Genomic DNA, 12496 nt, shown 5'->3' with positions numbered 1-12496 from the left:
TTCGTTTCGCATCCCGCAGATGTCTACGTTGAATATGTATGCCCTTATCATAAAATGTGTGTCAGGGCATAGGAAATCGCGTTTAAACTACGAAATTTTTTATTTTTGGGACTTGCAATTTTTTGCACCAACATTAAAGTTGCTGCATCGTCGAAGATAATGAGACTTTAGCGAATTAAAACTTACGAGACATTGATAGATTTCGTGCAGGGGCATAGGAAATCGCGTTAGAACTACAAAATTTTTAATTCTTAGGACTTGCGGTCTTTTTGCGCCAACATTAAAGTTGACGTATCGACGTCAGTAATGACTCTAGCGAATCAAGAATTGCGAGACATCATAAGATTTCTTGCCTGGGAATACGCAATCGTGTCCGAACTGCAATATTTTTAATTTTCGAGACTTGCGATTTTTATGCACCAATATTAAAGCTGTGCTGCATCGTCGTCAATAATGAGACTCTATCGAATTAAAACGATACATTGATAGATTTCGTGCATGGGCGTAGGAAATTGTGTTTAAACTACGAAATTTTCAATTTTTGGGACTTTCGATCTTTTTGCGCCAACCTTAAAGTGGATGGATCGTCGTGAGTAATGACTTTAGCGAATGAAGAATTGCGAGACAACGATCGAATTCGGGCCTGGGAATAGCAAAATCGTGTGCGAACTGAAAAATTTTTATTTTTCTGCACGTGTCGTATTCCCGCGCGGAATCTTTAAGTGCGATGCAATCGAGTCAAAACGCGATCTTAGCACTATGACTGATAAGAGACATTATTCAAACTCGTGCCGGGGCATAGGAATATCGCGTGAGAATTGCGAAATTCGCAAATTTTTACGTTTCGGGACTTGCAATTGATCAATTACAGCCGATTATTCTTACGACTACGACTCTGCGACTTTAGACTTTAGATAAATTCAAGACTGTCTTGAAGATCGACTATGAATACCGGCTTACGTTTCCACCGAGGGTCAGAGTCGGGCTAGAGTCCGGTCAGAATCGGGTTGAGGTTTGCATGTTTTTGACCCGACTCTAGCCCGACTCTGACCCTTGGTGGAAACGTAGTCAATCCTGGTTTCTCTCTGCTCTAGCAAAAGTTGTTCGCTCATTGGGCATCACACACGACACGACGCGTGACGCGTTCAGTGGGAACGCGCCCGCAGGTCTATGGCGGCGTGCGTAACTTGGCTCGCTTGGCTCGCTTGACTTCGATGGCAACAAAGATGGCGGGCGCAGTGCGCGCAGGGATCGTGTGCCTCTGCTAGGCGCGTTGACGTGCCTGACAAACGTTGTGCAGCCCGGCCAGCGGGCAGTAGCTGTCGCGAGTGAACGCGCGGGCTTTTGTGTATGTGCGCGCGCGCGCGCGTGTGTGTGCGTGCGTGCGTGCGTGCGTGCGTGCATGCGTGCATACGTGCGTACGCGTGCGATTACGCGATTCCGTCGTGTACGCGCCTAAGTGCGCGCGTGTCTGGCCGCGTTGGGTGATCGCGGGGCCGCGTTTCCGACGTGTTCCGACGAAATATGTCAGAGGCTCCGGAAGCATGAGCGAGGGAGCAGACTCGGTTGCACAGACCCGCGGGGATACGCTCGCGACCTTGGACGACGAGGGTGAGCGTGATGCGACGCCGTCGACGCCGCCGCCGACGCCGACGGCGACGGAGCCGCTACCATCGCCGCCACCACAACCGCCGCTGCCTCCGTCGTCGTCGCCTCCGTCGCCTCCGTCGACGGCGACGTCCACCGGTAGGAGACCGCGCTTCGGCACCGGCGGCCTTCCACCGTCGCCCTACGTGTGGGTCGACGGCCGTCAGCTGCGAAGCGCTCTGGCCTGGACCAAGAAATGGCCGCCCCGACGAGTCAGCTTTCCCCTGAGCGACAGTCACCTGGTGACAGGCTACCTCGAACCCGACAATCCCTGGCGGCACGGTGAGTACCCCGCTAACCCTGTCTTCCCCCCCCCCCCCTCGCTCCTTCGCGCCTGGTTTCTATCACCGGGTCGCGCGTCGCACCGGATTGCACCGTGTGTTAACTCGGGGTTTAACAACGTCGACCGATCACCGTCCACCTAGGTTGAGTACATCTGGTCGGCGATTTCTCATTGACATTTACGACACAGGATTAGTGCTGGCAAAAATTGACGCGGTCAGTTTGTGGATGTTTCGTCCATGGGATTTGAGGGATGCTTCGTGTTTGTGCTCAAACATGACGCCAGTTTTGTCCGTGACGTAAATTCACTAACTACTGGTGCTTACGACCTGGCACAGCTGTACGATGTAATAATTAATCCGATGTTACGATGTTGCAGGATTGTTTCTGTTTGTTCTCAAGATTTAAAAAAAAAAGACTAAGCAGGGAGTCGTAGCTTTGTACAAATCACTTAGTTATCGAATATCAGGCCGAGACTGTAAGTTGTTATAAATGGAGATACAGCAGAAAACACTCAGCCGCATTGTGAAAAATGCCTAATGTACGCTGCAATATGTAAATGTGTTGAAGAACCATGATAAATATGCGATTAATCTCTCAATTAATTTCTATTAAATCCTCTTGCAGTTTGTCAGAAATTGTACGCTTGTTAATTGTTTTACCCAGAGCCGGAATAATAAATTGTTTATTCACGGAAACATCTTTATGACACTCTAAAGCGCCCAAGTCGTCCACGTGATTTCTTTATTCCTTAGCACGGTTGTATTTTGTTACTATGCTATCAGGTTTTTTTATAGACTGTCCCAAGCGAAGGATTTCGCAATGTGAACCACGTACTAATTATAAGTTTGATGACAAAGAAATAGTGATGTTAAAACTTATCTGATACTACGTACGACAGAGAACTGTAACAAATAGATATATATGTTTTTTTCTCACTGTAATTATTGTGTAAAACAATGACTCTTGTAAAATAAATAAATAGATTATTATACACCATGGTAATACAGACTTTTCTTTAACTTCACACTCATATATATTTTATGTGTTACGTGTCTTGTGACATAATATATAAATACTTAATCACGGCAGAGGGGAATTGCATATCGAGGACACTAAATATTTGTAAAAAATTTTATTTGTATCTCCATACAAAAAAAGAGTTATTTAAAATTTCCTCTATGTCACCTTTACGAAACCTCCTGCCTTCTGTTAGCTTTAAAATTCTCTATCTCCCGTTATCGTAACATACACAAAGATATATGTGTATTTCAAATCAAGGCGTGATTTTTGAAATTTGTGTTATAATCCATGTTGTTTGTGCACTATGAAGTAAAACTGTTAATAATTGTTCCCAGCTGAAAATGTGAATCGCGAGGACTTAATCTTTGCATACGAGGAGTCTTGCGCACGTCACGCCACCGAACCCTTGCAAAATGTTTTAGTTCAACTGGAGGTAAAAATCCTACTTCTCTATAACACTCCAAGCAATTGTCTTATGACATTACATAGCCGTCTTTTATGGCGTATATCAAAAGCAATGTTAAACTCAGGTTTGAGTACCTCACAAAAATCGGCTCTATGTACACGAAAGCTTGAGCTTGTTTATTTGCTGGAAACGCCGAACTGTCTGAGATAAGCCAAATTTCTTTTTTTTACTTTTTGTTACGACATTTTGTACGTGCTGCTAACACTATAGCGATATAGTAAAACTTTTTTTTTACCAGATAAATCAAATCGTAGCAATGCACCGACACGCTGCATTGAAGAATGAAGAAAAGTTTTTACAAGCTTCGAGTGAACTTTGTAGGGAAAAAGATTTTGTGATTCTCTTTCACATGTTCTCTCATTCTTGTTATATGTAGAATTTGGATATATCTCAAGATCGCTGCGAAGAGCTGAATTTGAAGGGAAAAGTCTTGGATCAGGATCATATCGAACCATTGGAGGAGATACTGAAGAGAGTGCAGTTTAATAAAATCGATTTAGAAGGAACGTTTCTAAATGACGAGGTACTTCTCTGAAAAGATACATATACGTGTGTTAGTTCGTTGAATATATTTATAAATATACGCATGACATTAATGAGCAATTATTATTACAGAGTTCCGTGATATTATTTGATATGATAGAATATTATGAATCCACGAGACACTTAACTATTTCGTCTAATCCAGAAATCGGAGCGCGCGGCTGGCAAGCGTGCTCACACATGATTAAGAAGGTACTTATGCAACCAATCGAAGGATTTTTGTAAGACAGTCTTATTAGTCGTATGTCAAAGTTCCAAATTATAACGGGAACTTATAGTCAATCCAACTGTTGATACAGTATTAAAGTTGATACAGTATCAACTTTAAATAAAGCAACTAGCCAGTTGGGTTGACTATAAGTTCCTGTTAAAATTTGTATTCATTACTGGTGACCATAAGCAATCTTCCTACGTTACTTTCCAAAGTTTCTTTTTTTTTATATTTCTTTCAGTTCATTACTGTTTGTCTATATCCCAAGATATACCCTAGATGTATAATGACTATCGTGATATTATTGTATATTTAAGTGAGGATGCTAAGAGTGTAATTAATACAGTCCTTATTTCTTTAGACTGAGACTTTAGAACAGTTTGAAGCAGGGAACATAAAGTTTGACGAACAAAACATGAACATTTTAACCCGTGCATTGCGGGTAGTTTGCCATCTTCAAGTCCTTAAATTGGAAAATTGTGGACTGTCGGGCAGAGCAGTTATCATGCTTGGTATTTATCGCGCAACACATTTTTTTCTTATGCTTTAGAATTTTATGTACGACATTGCATTTACAATGTAATTGTCGTGTTGCTTGCAATTTATTAATGAAACAGCATTTATTTTTATAATATTTACGAGAGAAAATTACTGCAATTAAAGTACAGTTGAAATATATTATTACAATTGTTAAGGATTTAAAATTAAATCTAAAAGTTTGCTCTCTTTTATAATTGATTCATATGGATTATGACTCTTGTTTTCCTAACAGTTACAGCCCTAAAAATAAATAGCGGTATACGGGAACTATATTTAGCCGATAACGGGCTTGACTTATACGACGCTATACAGCTTGGATCTCTCTTAAGAATGAACAATCAGTTACAATTGCTCGATATTAGGTATGTACTATTTGATAATTAAGAACAATTATTGTTTTGAAGCTTTTTCGGGAATATGCGTGTATAAAGTGTATTCGTGTTTTTTTTATTTGATCTTTAGATTTCTGTAAATGCTTTTCACTTTTTCGCAAAAATTGGTAGAAATATACATAAGAAATGTAAGGACAATATCTTTATGTGTAGTTTCTTTTGCTTCGTCTTTGCGAGAGGCATGCATTAAGTGAGTAAATGATGTTAGTACAGATTGTTTTTGTTTTAAATGTTTTTTCTTAGTAATAATAACGTCCAGGACGACGGGGTACGAGATATATTAGAGGGCCTGATTAATCAAGTGAACGAGGACAAAACTGGCAAGGGACTTAGTATTCTGATACTGTGGAATAATCGTCTCACCAAGAAATCGTCACCTTACATCTCGAGGATTATAGTACGTATTACGAATATCTTTCGATATATTGTTTTCAATTGTGTTATTGGTGATACGTACTTATTGTATGGTAATTATTGTGATTTATATAAATGTAAATTGTATAGTTCTCTCTTACCATTCTCTTGTAAATAGATTGTATTTAGTAAAATTACTTTAATTACTAGATTGTTACTATTATTTTATATCAGTAATCTTTAGCATGTTTATCGTTCTTACATGTTTATTTGTGCTATTATTAATAAATATATTAGCGCGTAATTGGAAATAAGCAAGTTAACGGTTTATATACAATTTGTAAAAGTCTTAAATGAGAGGAAACCTGAAGCTATTTAAAATCGGCTGAAGATAAAATAAATTAAGCCACAAAAAGCTGTGCTATTCATCACATCATGTTAGCTGACCATCCATAACTACACCGATAATAATTATGTTTAGGCATTATCGAAAACATTGGAGACTCTGAATATCGGCCAGAATATGCTGACGGACGAGACCTTGAGCATCGTTAACGAGTCATTGAAGCAAAATCGTGTTCTCCTACAATTGGGCATGCAATCTACGGAACTCACATGCGACGGAATAATCACGCTCGCTGAGATAATGGAGACGAATCAAGTCTTGCAGGTAAAGCCTTTCACTTGAGCTCTCGATAGTTGGCTATGCTTTATATCACTCTTATTGCAGAGGATAGATTTACGGGATAACAGCATACGGATGCGCGGAATGCAAGCTCTCGTTAATGTCATGAAAAAGAACAAGACCATTACGCAGATTGATTTGGATGACAAACCTCGGATAAGATTAGTGAGTGTCGCTACCTATTTCATATATTTCGTTTATTTCGGCAAGTCAGTTGTGTATAATCTTCGTGCCAAGTATAATATTTGTTATTCGTGCAGTTTAACAATTGTTCTTATTTTCGAAACACAAAGGACGGTCCGTTGAACGAGTATAGGGAAATGGCTGCGGAAATTCGTAGTTGCTGTAGCCAAAACGAGGAGCACCGTCTGCTGGAGGAGTCGGGCGAGGATGTTGAGAGCCCGCAGCATTCAAACCGGTTGCTGAACGCGAGCTCCCGTAAGATCTCGCTTACCTGTCAGACACTGCCAAGTCCGTCGCGATCGGCGATATTAGCCGCCGATGAGCCGGCGACGCGCACTATGCTGGAGCCAAAGCGTACCAGCGGAGGCCGTCTGCGCTCCCCGGCTCCTAGTCCCATTCCCTCTCCCGTGGCCAGCCCGATCCCCAGCCCGTCCCGGAATCGTTTCGTCGTGTGTCGAGTGTCGGAAGCATCGTTGCGCTCCGCCGACTCCTCGGTGTCCTCCTCGCCGGTCACTCCGCCATCTCTTGGCTCCTCCCCATCCCTTGGTTCTTCCCCGTCTTTCTTCCCCAATACGAGCGGCGGCCCGTCGCGGTTCCGCGTGTCGGTCGTCGAGTCGGCGGGCGCCGACCGCTCGTCGCCCAAATCGGTCGTCGCCTCCTCCAGCGGCAGCTCGGTCACAATCGGTTTTAATGTCAGAATCGACGCGGCCGACTCCGACGATCCCGACAGCGCAACCAAAATGGACACGCATGCGACGCAGGCCGCTAGCGATAGTACAGTCGCGTCCATAGACACGCTTAACGTAGTTGCGATATCAACACAAGTATCCCCAAACGAAGACATTGCCAAAAACGAAGATCGTTGTGACGAAGGGACGAAGGGGGAGGAGGAAGAGGAGGTGCGATCGAATGTATACCGAACTGAATCGCGAATCTGGGCGGACGAGAGCGTTATTGCGACATGTAGTGAGGTCGTGGAAGAGCGATTAGCTCAGAAGGACACAACTGCGATGTCTGAAAGAAACGAGAACGTTACGGTAGATCTCGAGAGCGTCGTAACATCCGACAAGGATACCGAGGCGATCGAGGATCGTCGCGTCGTGTATACGAGTACAAAACAACTACAGGTACCTGCGTATCCGAACGAGGATACAGCCTCGATGAGGATTAGCGTAGTCGAGGACAAAGCCTTGATCGAATCGTCCTCGGATGACTCTCCGGAATTGCGCGTGAATCGGACAATTTCAGAAGGATTGTCCACCGGCATTTTCGAGTCTTCCGTAAGCACTACCTCGGAAACGTCCTCGACTCGCGTGGCAGAGTCGCATTCGCGGCAACAGGAGAATACGTCGGTGCAGAGGCATAAATCCAGCCTGGAGAAGCTCCTGTCCTTGTTCCAACATCCCGGTCAGTTCTTCTCGGACTCTTCGGGCGCTGTCGCGGATACGAGAAGCTCTCTGCAGGAGAGCGTAAGTAGCATGATGGCACTGGGCGACAGGTTGCAGCAGTACCTGAAGGAAGGCCGAGCCAAGGTGAGCACCGACGGCTCGTGGTCTTCGGAACATGGATCCTTGTCACGAAACAGATCGGTCAGAATAAACGTATCGCAGTTACAGAGCCTGACCAACATATTCGCATCTTTCAAGCTCGAACCCCACACGAGTCTTGTTGAGCACAGCGCCAAGTTCTTCGATCAGGCAAAAGGTCAGGATACGAATGTCAGAGAGAAAGATTTCGAAGGAGAGGTTGCGAGAATTGACCAAGACTTGTTCGGTCAGGAGAAGAGTCTGGTTGCGGGAAACGATGACAAGAATCCGATCGAGCGGGACCAGAGTAATTCATTTCGTCAGGAACGAGATGAGATTACGAGGAATGATGAGAAGAATCAGATTGTCAGGGATGGCGAGGACGATCTATTTGTTCAAGAAAATAATCAGGTAAGGAGAAACGACGAGCAGAAGTTGTTCGACCGGGATATCAAGGACGATGAAAAGAATTTGATCGACCAAGAAGAGAGTTCGAATGCCGCGTGCAATTTATTTTATCAGGTTAAAAAACAGATTGTGGAGACCGGCCAAGGAGACTTAGAGGCTCGAGAGAAGGAACGAGTTGCTGGGAGTGCAATCGATGAGAGCTTTGAAGATCAAGAGAAGACTCGGGTTATCGAAAACAGCGAGAATGTACAAGATCAGGAGCATCGGGAGAAAGATATGGTTGCGAGTGATGACAATGAGTACGATTTAAATAATTTAAATAATTGGAAGAAGATGCCCGCGAGAGACAGTGAAAGCTTGGGAGATCGGGACAACGGGATTGCGAGAAACGACGAGAAAGATTCTATGCAAAATGTACCCGTTAATGAGGAAAGTGTTGAGAAGAATAATTTACAATGGACCGAATCTGACCTTAGTGATCGACTGTTACCTGAAAGTGTGCAATCAAAGGACGACTTTGTTGATAATTTAGTATTAGACGTGACGAGCAAATCCGCTGTGTGTATAGCTGTAAAGTTAACTGACGTAGCCGGGTGTTCTGCTTTAGAATTAAGTAAGACCGACAGTACAGGGTGTAACGACGATTTTGTTAGTGACGATGTGAATTCAGTACATACGGAGCGTAATGACGCTGAACGCTTGAAGCGTGACAATCCGCAAGATTCAGAATACCACGGGGCGAAGGCTGGAGAAGCGAACGCCTTAACGGCGAGGACATGTGATACAACCACGGACAGTATTAATCAGACTAGTGATAGTAGTTTTCCGATTTGTAACATAGGGCATGATAGGTACACCGTAGATAGCGTAAGTACCGCGAGAGGGTCGACGTGCACGTCGATTAAATGTACGCCAGACAACTGCGGGGTGTCGTCGACGTCGTTGAACGACGTCTGGGCGTCGTCGACGTCGGCAGACGATGTCGGGGCGCCGTCGAAATCGTTCAAGGGCGTCGATTCGGACGACCATTTAAACGAAGAGAAAGTTACCAGTAGCACGTGCTGCGTTGTCGAGCAAGATCAATGCGAGTCTACGACAAGGAAGGAGGAGGAGAGGGGGAAGGAGGACGTGGCGGAGGTCCTCGATGATGATGCTTGCCGCGATTCCGCCGACCGTAAAAGTACAAGTGTAAATATTAAGGTAGAACCGCGCGAATCGGTGACGACGAGTTCGGGAAGCCGGGAGGGACAGTCTTTCATGCCAAATAATGTCGACGTACATCGAACTATCCTTAAAGAGGACGCGGCCGAGAATGAGGAGCAGCTGGAGGACGGCATCGACGATGGCAGGCGGCTCGACCCAACCATCCTCGTCACGCCGTACGAGATGACGTCTGCGAGTCAGGACAAGTCCGACGCGGAGGAGCTTATCTTCTGCATGACGGACATCTCGACGGACGGCACGTCTGTGGAGGACGAGCTGTCGCCGAGCGTTCCGTCCAGGAGCTCACCGAACGACACCGCCAAGGTGCAGGCCGAGTCCTACTTGGAACTGTCCACTTCGAGGACTACGTCGACGAGCACGCTGCTGATTGAGAATCCCGAGGGCGTGCACAGGAACAGCCAGGATTCCGGTATCGAGGAGACCACGATCGACGAAACTGTCGTCGGGACGGCGGACGCGCATCCGCTGCCACCGCCGCGCAGCAGCCTCCAGGAGAGCGTGGACTCCGGGATCGAGTCGGAATGCTCATCGATATGCATCAGGGTGGAGCCCGCCGCCGAGCGGGCGCTGGAGCTCGTGGCCGTCCCGAAGAGGCCCCCGCGCGACGACAACGGCGTGGACGACGACAACGACGAGTACGAGGAGTTCGCGACGGATTTTCTCGACAAGGAGGCGCGACTGGTTGATAATGACGCGTACCTCAACAGCATCAAGTGTACGGCCGTCAGTACGGCGCGGACCGTCGCCGACGAAAGCGTCGCGCACTCTCCGGCAGCCATGCACGGCACCAGGTGAGTATACTGAGCGCCGGTACCGGTGCCTTCTCCTCTCGGCTTCTTCGCAACTTCCTACGAGTACCCTAGAATGCGCTACGCCATTCACTCGGCGTAGCTGACTTGCGAGATCTCAGCCACGTAATCTCGACAGAGAAGAAGAGTAAAATATGTTCCGCACCATCACGTGGTTGAAAGAGCCAGACAGGACTAGGACTCGGTTGGGATTTAGGGAATCGTTTAACTAAGAGGACAGATGAGTTTACTACACAGTTCAATTTCGGATTGAAATTTTACAAAATTCAATTTATCCGATAAGTGATATTCGTCATACTAGTCTTTCGGCTCAAAATTATTACGAAACAGGGATGACAATGTCAACAGAGATAATTGCACTTGTGAGTGGATGATTTATGCCTTTATGCTATGCGTTCACGTGGAAGAGCAATACATTCTAAGGATTTAACGCGACTGACGGAAAGGATGTTCCTTTCACCGCTTCGACTTTTCTTGGCTTTCGCTTTTGCATCTTGCGGCATCAGCTTTTATTCTTGCTATTGCTGGCAACCTTGTGGAGAGAACTTGAAAAAGTTTGAAACGTTCTGTCCATCGTGATTTTAATGTAACGGATTGTTAAGCAACAATCGCTAAATATGACGAAGAGTATAGTTCATTTCTTTTGCAGAATTGTTTGTTTGAAAATCTTGAAAGATTCACGTGTTAATACACAAGATTTCTACTCAACATTCAACGCAGCCTTTACCTCGCGATTTGTTGGCAATCTTTTCGTTCACTTCCTTGTTAATTTACTTTTGTTAAATTATTTTTTGTTAAATTACTCTTGTCTGTTATTGACAAACACAGTAACGTTTTTGCTTTATTAACAAGTCATTGATAGACAAGTTTTTTTTGTTTGTTTTATATAATTTCTTGTTTCTGCCTCGTTTGTACATATATATATATATACATATGTATGTATATTTTCCTCTTATTGTTAGTGTGTACATTTTCCTCTTAATATTTCCTCTGCTTTTGCACGTTTTTATCATACCAACATCAATGTATGTACATTATATATTACAAATTTTAAGTAAATTGATTATAGTTACAGCAATAAATAATTAAGTTAAAAATTTTGAACTTCTCCATTCTTGGCCGAGATTTTATATAATGTTTTGGAAGCTTTTGCACAGCTTTTCTTTCAAAATGCAAAATGCATAATTTATCCTCACGGATATTACTTTACGGGACAAAGCCAATGGTTTATTTTTTGCAGCCCGAAATAATGCAGCAGAGGAGAAAGAAGAGAAGGCGAAGGATAGCGAAGGGAACAAGACAAACGCGATCGAGTATGATGTCGACGATGATGAAATCGACGAATTCAAAGAAGTGATGAAGCAGCTCGAGCCAAAGTATCGGCGCTATGCCAACTGGCGAATTTGAATGCTGTTTGAAATTGTCTTATATTCTTTTCGGAGGTCGTCGACGCAAAACACATGTATGCTTGGCTCCAAGGACTGTTGATTCCATGGACAATCACAATTATACATCCTTCTATGGATTCTTGGTTCCATGAATCTTTGATATTGTAGACTTTCGGTGGATTTTCTTATCCTTCCGCGCTTTTGCGCCTACAAGTTCTTAGTTTCTAGACAGAGTTTATTTTTTAAAAACACTTGTCATTATAAATTGTGACGAGTAGGAACTAGGAAACTGTTTGATGAATAATTGTTATTAGGTAGACTCCTCGTTTCAACAATCATTGTTTTGAATATTTGATAGTGTTTTTGTGTATAGGTATTCTGGTACCATGCATCTTTGAATTCAGATTATAATTATGAATAGTACTATAGTACCATAATATCTTACATTAGTAGCACTTTATGGATCTTTGTTAGCTTTCCTCTTACACTACTGAATCTTTAAACTATTAAGAATACTCTTAAAAGTCGCCAGCAGTAATTAACAACATCAATGATTTTTATTGACCGTATCTGGCAATTAAAATTCTTATTGCGAAAAATATTACCCCAACCAGGATTCGAACCTGGGACCTCCCTCAATCCCTCAATGATTGAGGGAGGTCCCAGGTTCGAATCCTGGTTGGGGTAATATTTTTCGCAATAAGCATTTTAATTGTCAGATACGGTCAATAAAAATCATTGATGTTGAATCTTTAAAGTAATCTATCTTCGCAGATCCATGTTCCACAGATCTTTGGAGTTGTTGCACGTCGAAA

At 43.8% G+C, this 12496-nt stretch overlaps 1 protein-coding gene across 1 annotated transcript; it reads left to right on the top strand.

Moving 5' to 3' along the window:
* Window positions 1-1044: 1044 nt before the first annotated feature.
* LOC105562448 lies at window positions 1045-11600 on the top strand. Its single transcript, XM_012013303.1, has 11 exons — window positions 1045-1929; window positions 3288-3385; window positions 3795-3941; window positions 4034-4153; window positions 4534-4684; window positions 4945-5074; window positions 5348-5501; window positions 5940-6128; window positions 6189-6308; window positions 6437-10275; window positions 11534-11600. The coding sequence occupies exons 1-11, from the start codon at window positions 1545-1547 to the stop codon at window positions 11541-11543; spliced, it is 5343 nt and encodes a 1780-aa protein (XP_011868693.1). The 5' UTR covers window positions 1045-1544; the 3' UTR covers window positions 11544-11600.
* Window positions 11601-12496: the final 896 nt, after the last annotated feature.

This window comes from Vollenhovia emeryi, unplaced genomic scaffold (assembly GCF_000949405.1).
Source record: "Vollenhovia emeryi isolate VEMERY1.0 unplaced genomic scaffold, V.emery_V1.0 DF939188.1, whole genome shotgun sequence".
NCBI classification, from domain to species: Eukaryota; Metazoa; Arthropoda; class Insecta; order Hymenoptera; family Formicidae; genus Vollenhovia; species Vollenhovia emeryi.
Note: the sequence above shows the minus strand (reverse complement) of the source record. Positions and strands in the feature narration are given on the sequence as shown.

Excerpts from the sequence above, each read along its gene's own strand:
- LOC105562448 (XM_012013303.1), top strand. The coding sequence starts at position 1,545 with ATGAGCGAGGGAGCAGACTCGGTTGCACAGACCCGCGGGGATACGCTC. Across the intron at positions 4,685-4,944 it reads CAGAGCAGTTATCATGCTTG|TTACAGCCCTAAAAATAAAT; the intron begins GTATTTATCGCG and ends TTTTCCTAACAG. Across the intron at positions 5,502-5,939 it reads CTTACATCTCGAGGATTATA|GCATTATCGAAAACATTGGA; the intron begins GTACGTATTACG and ends AATTATGTTTAG.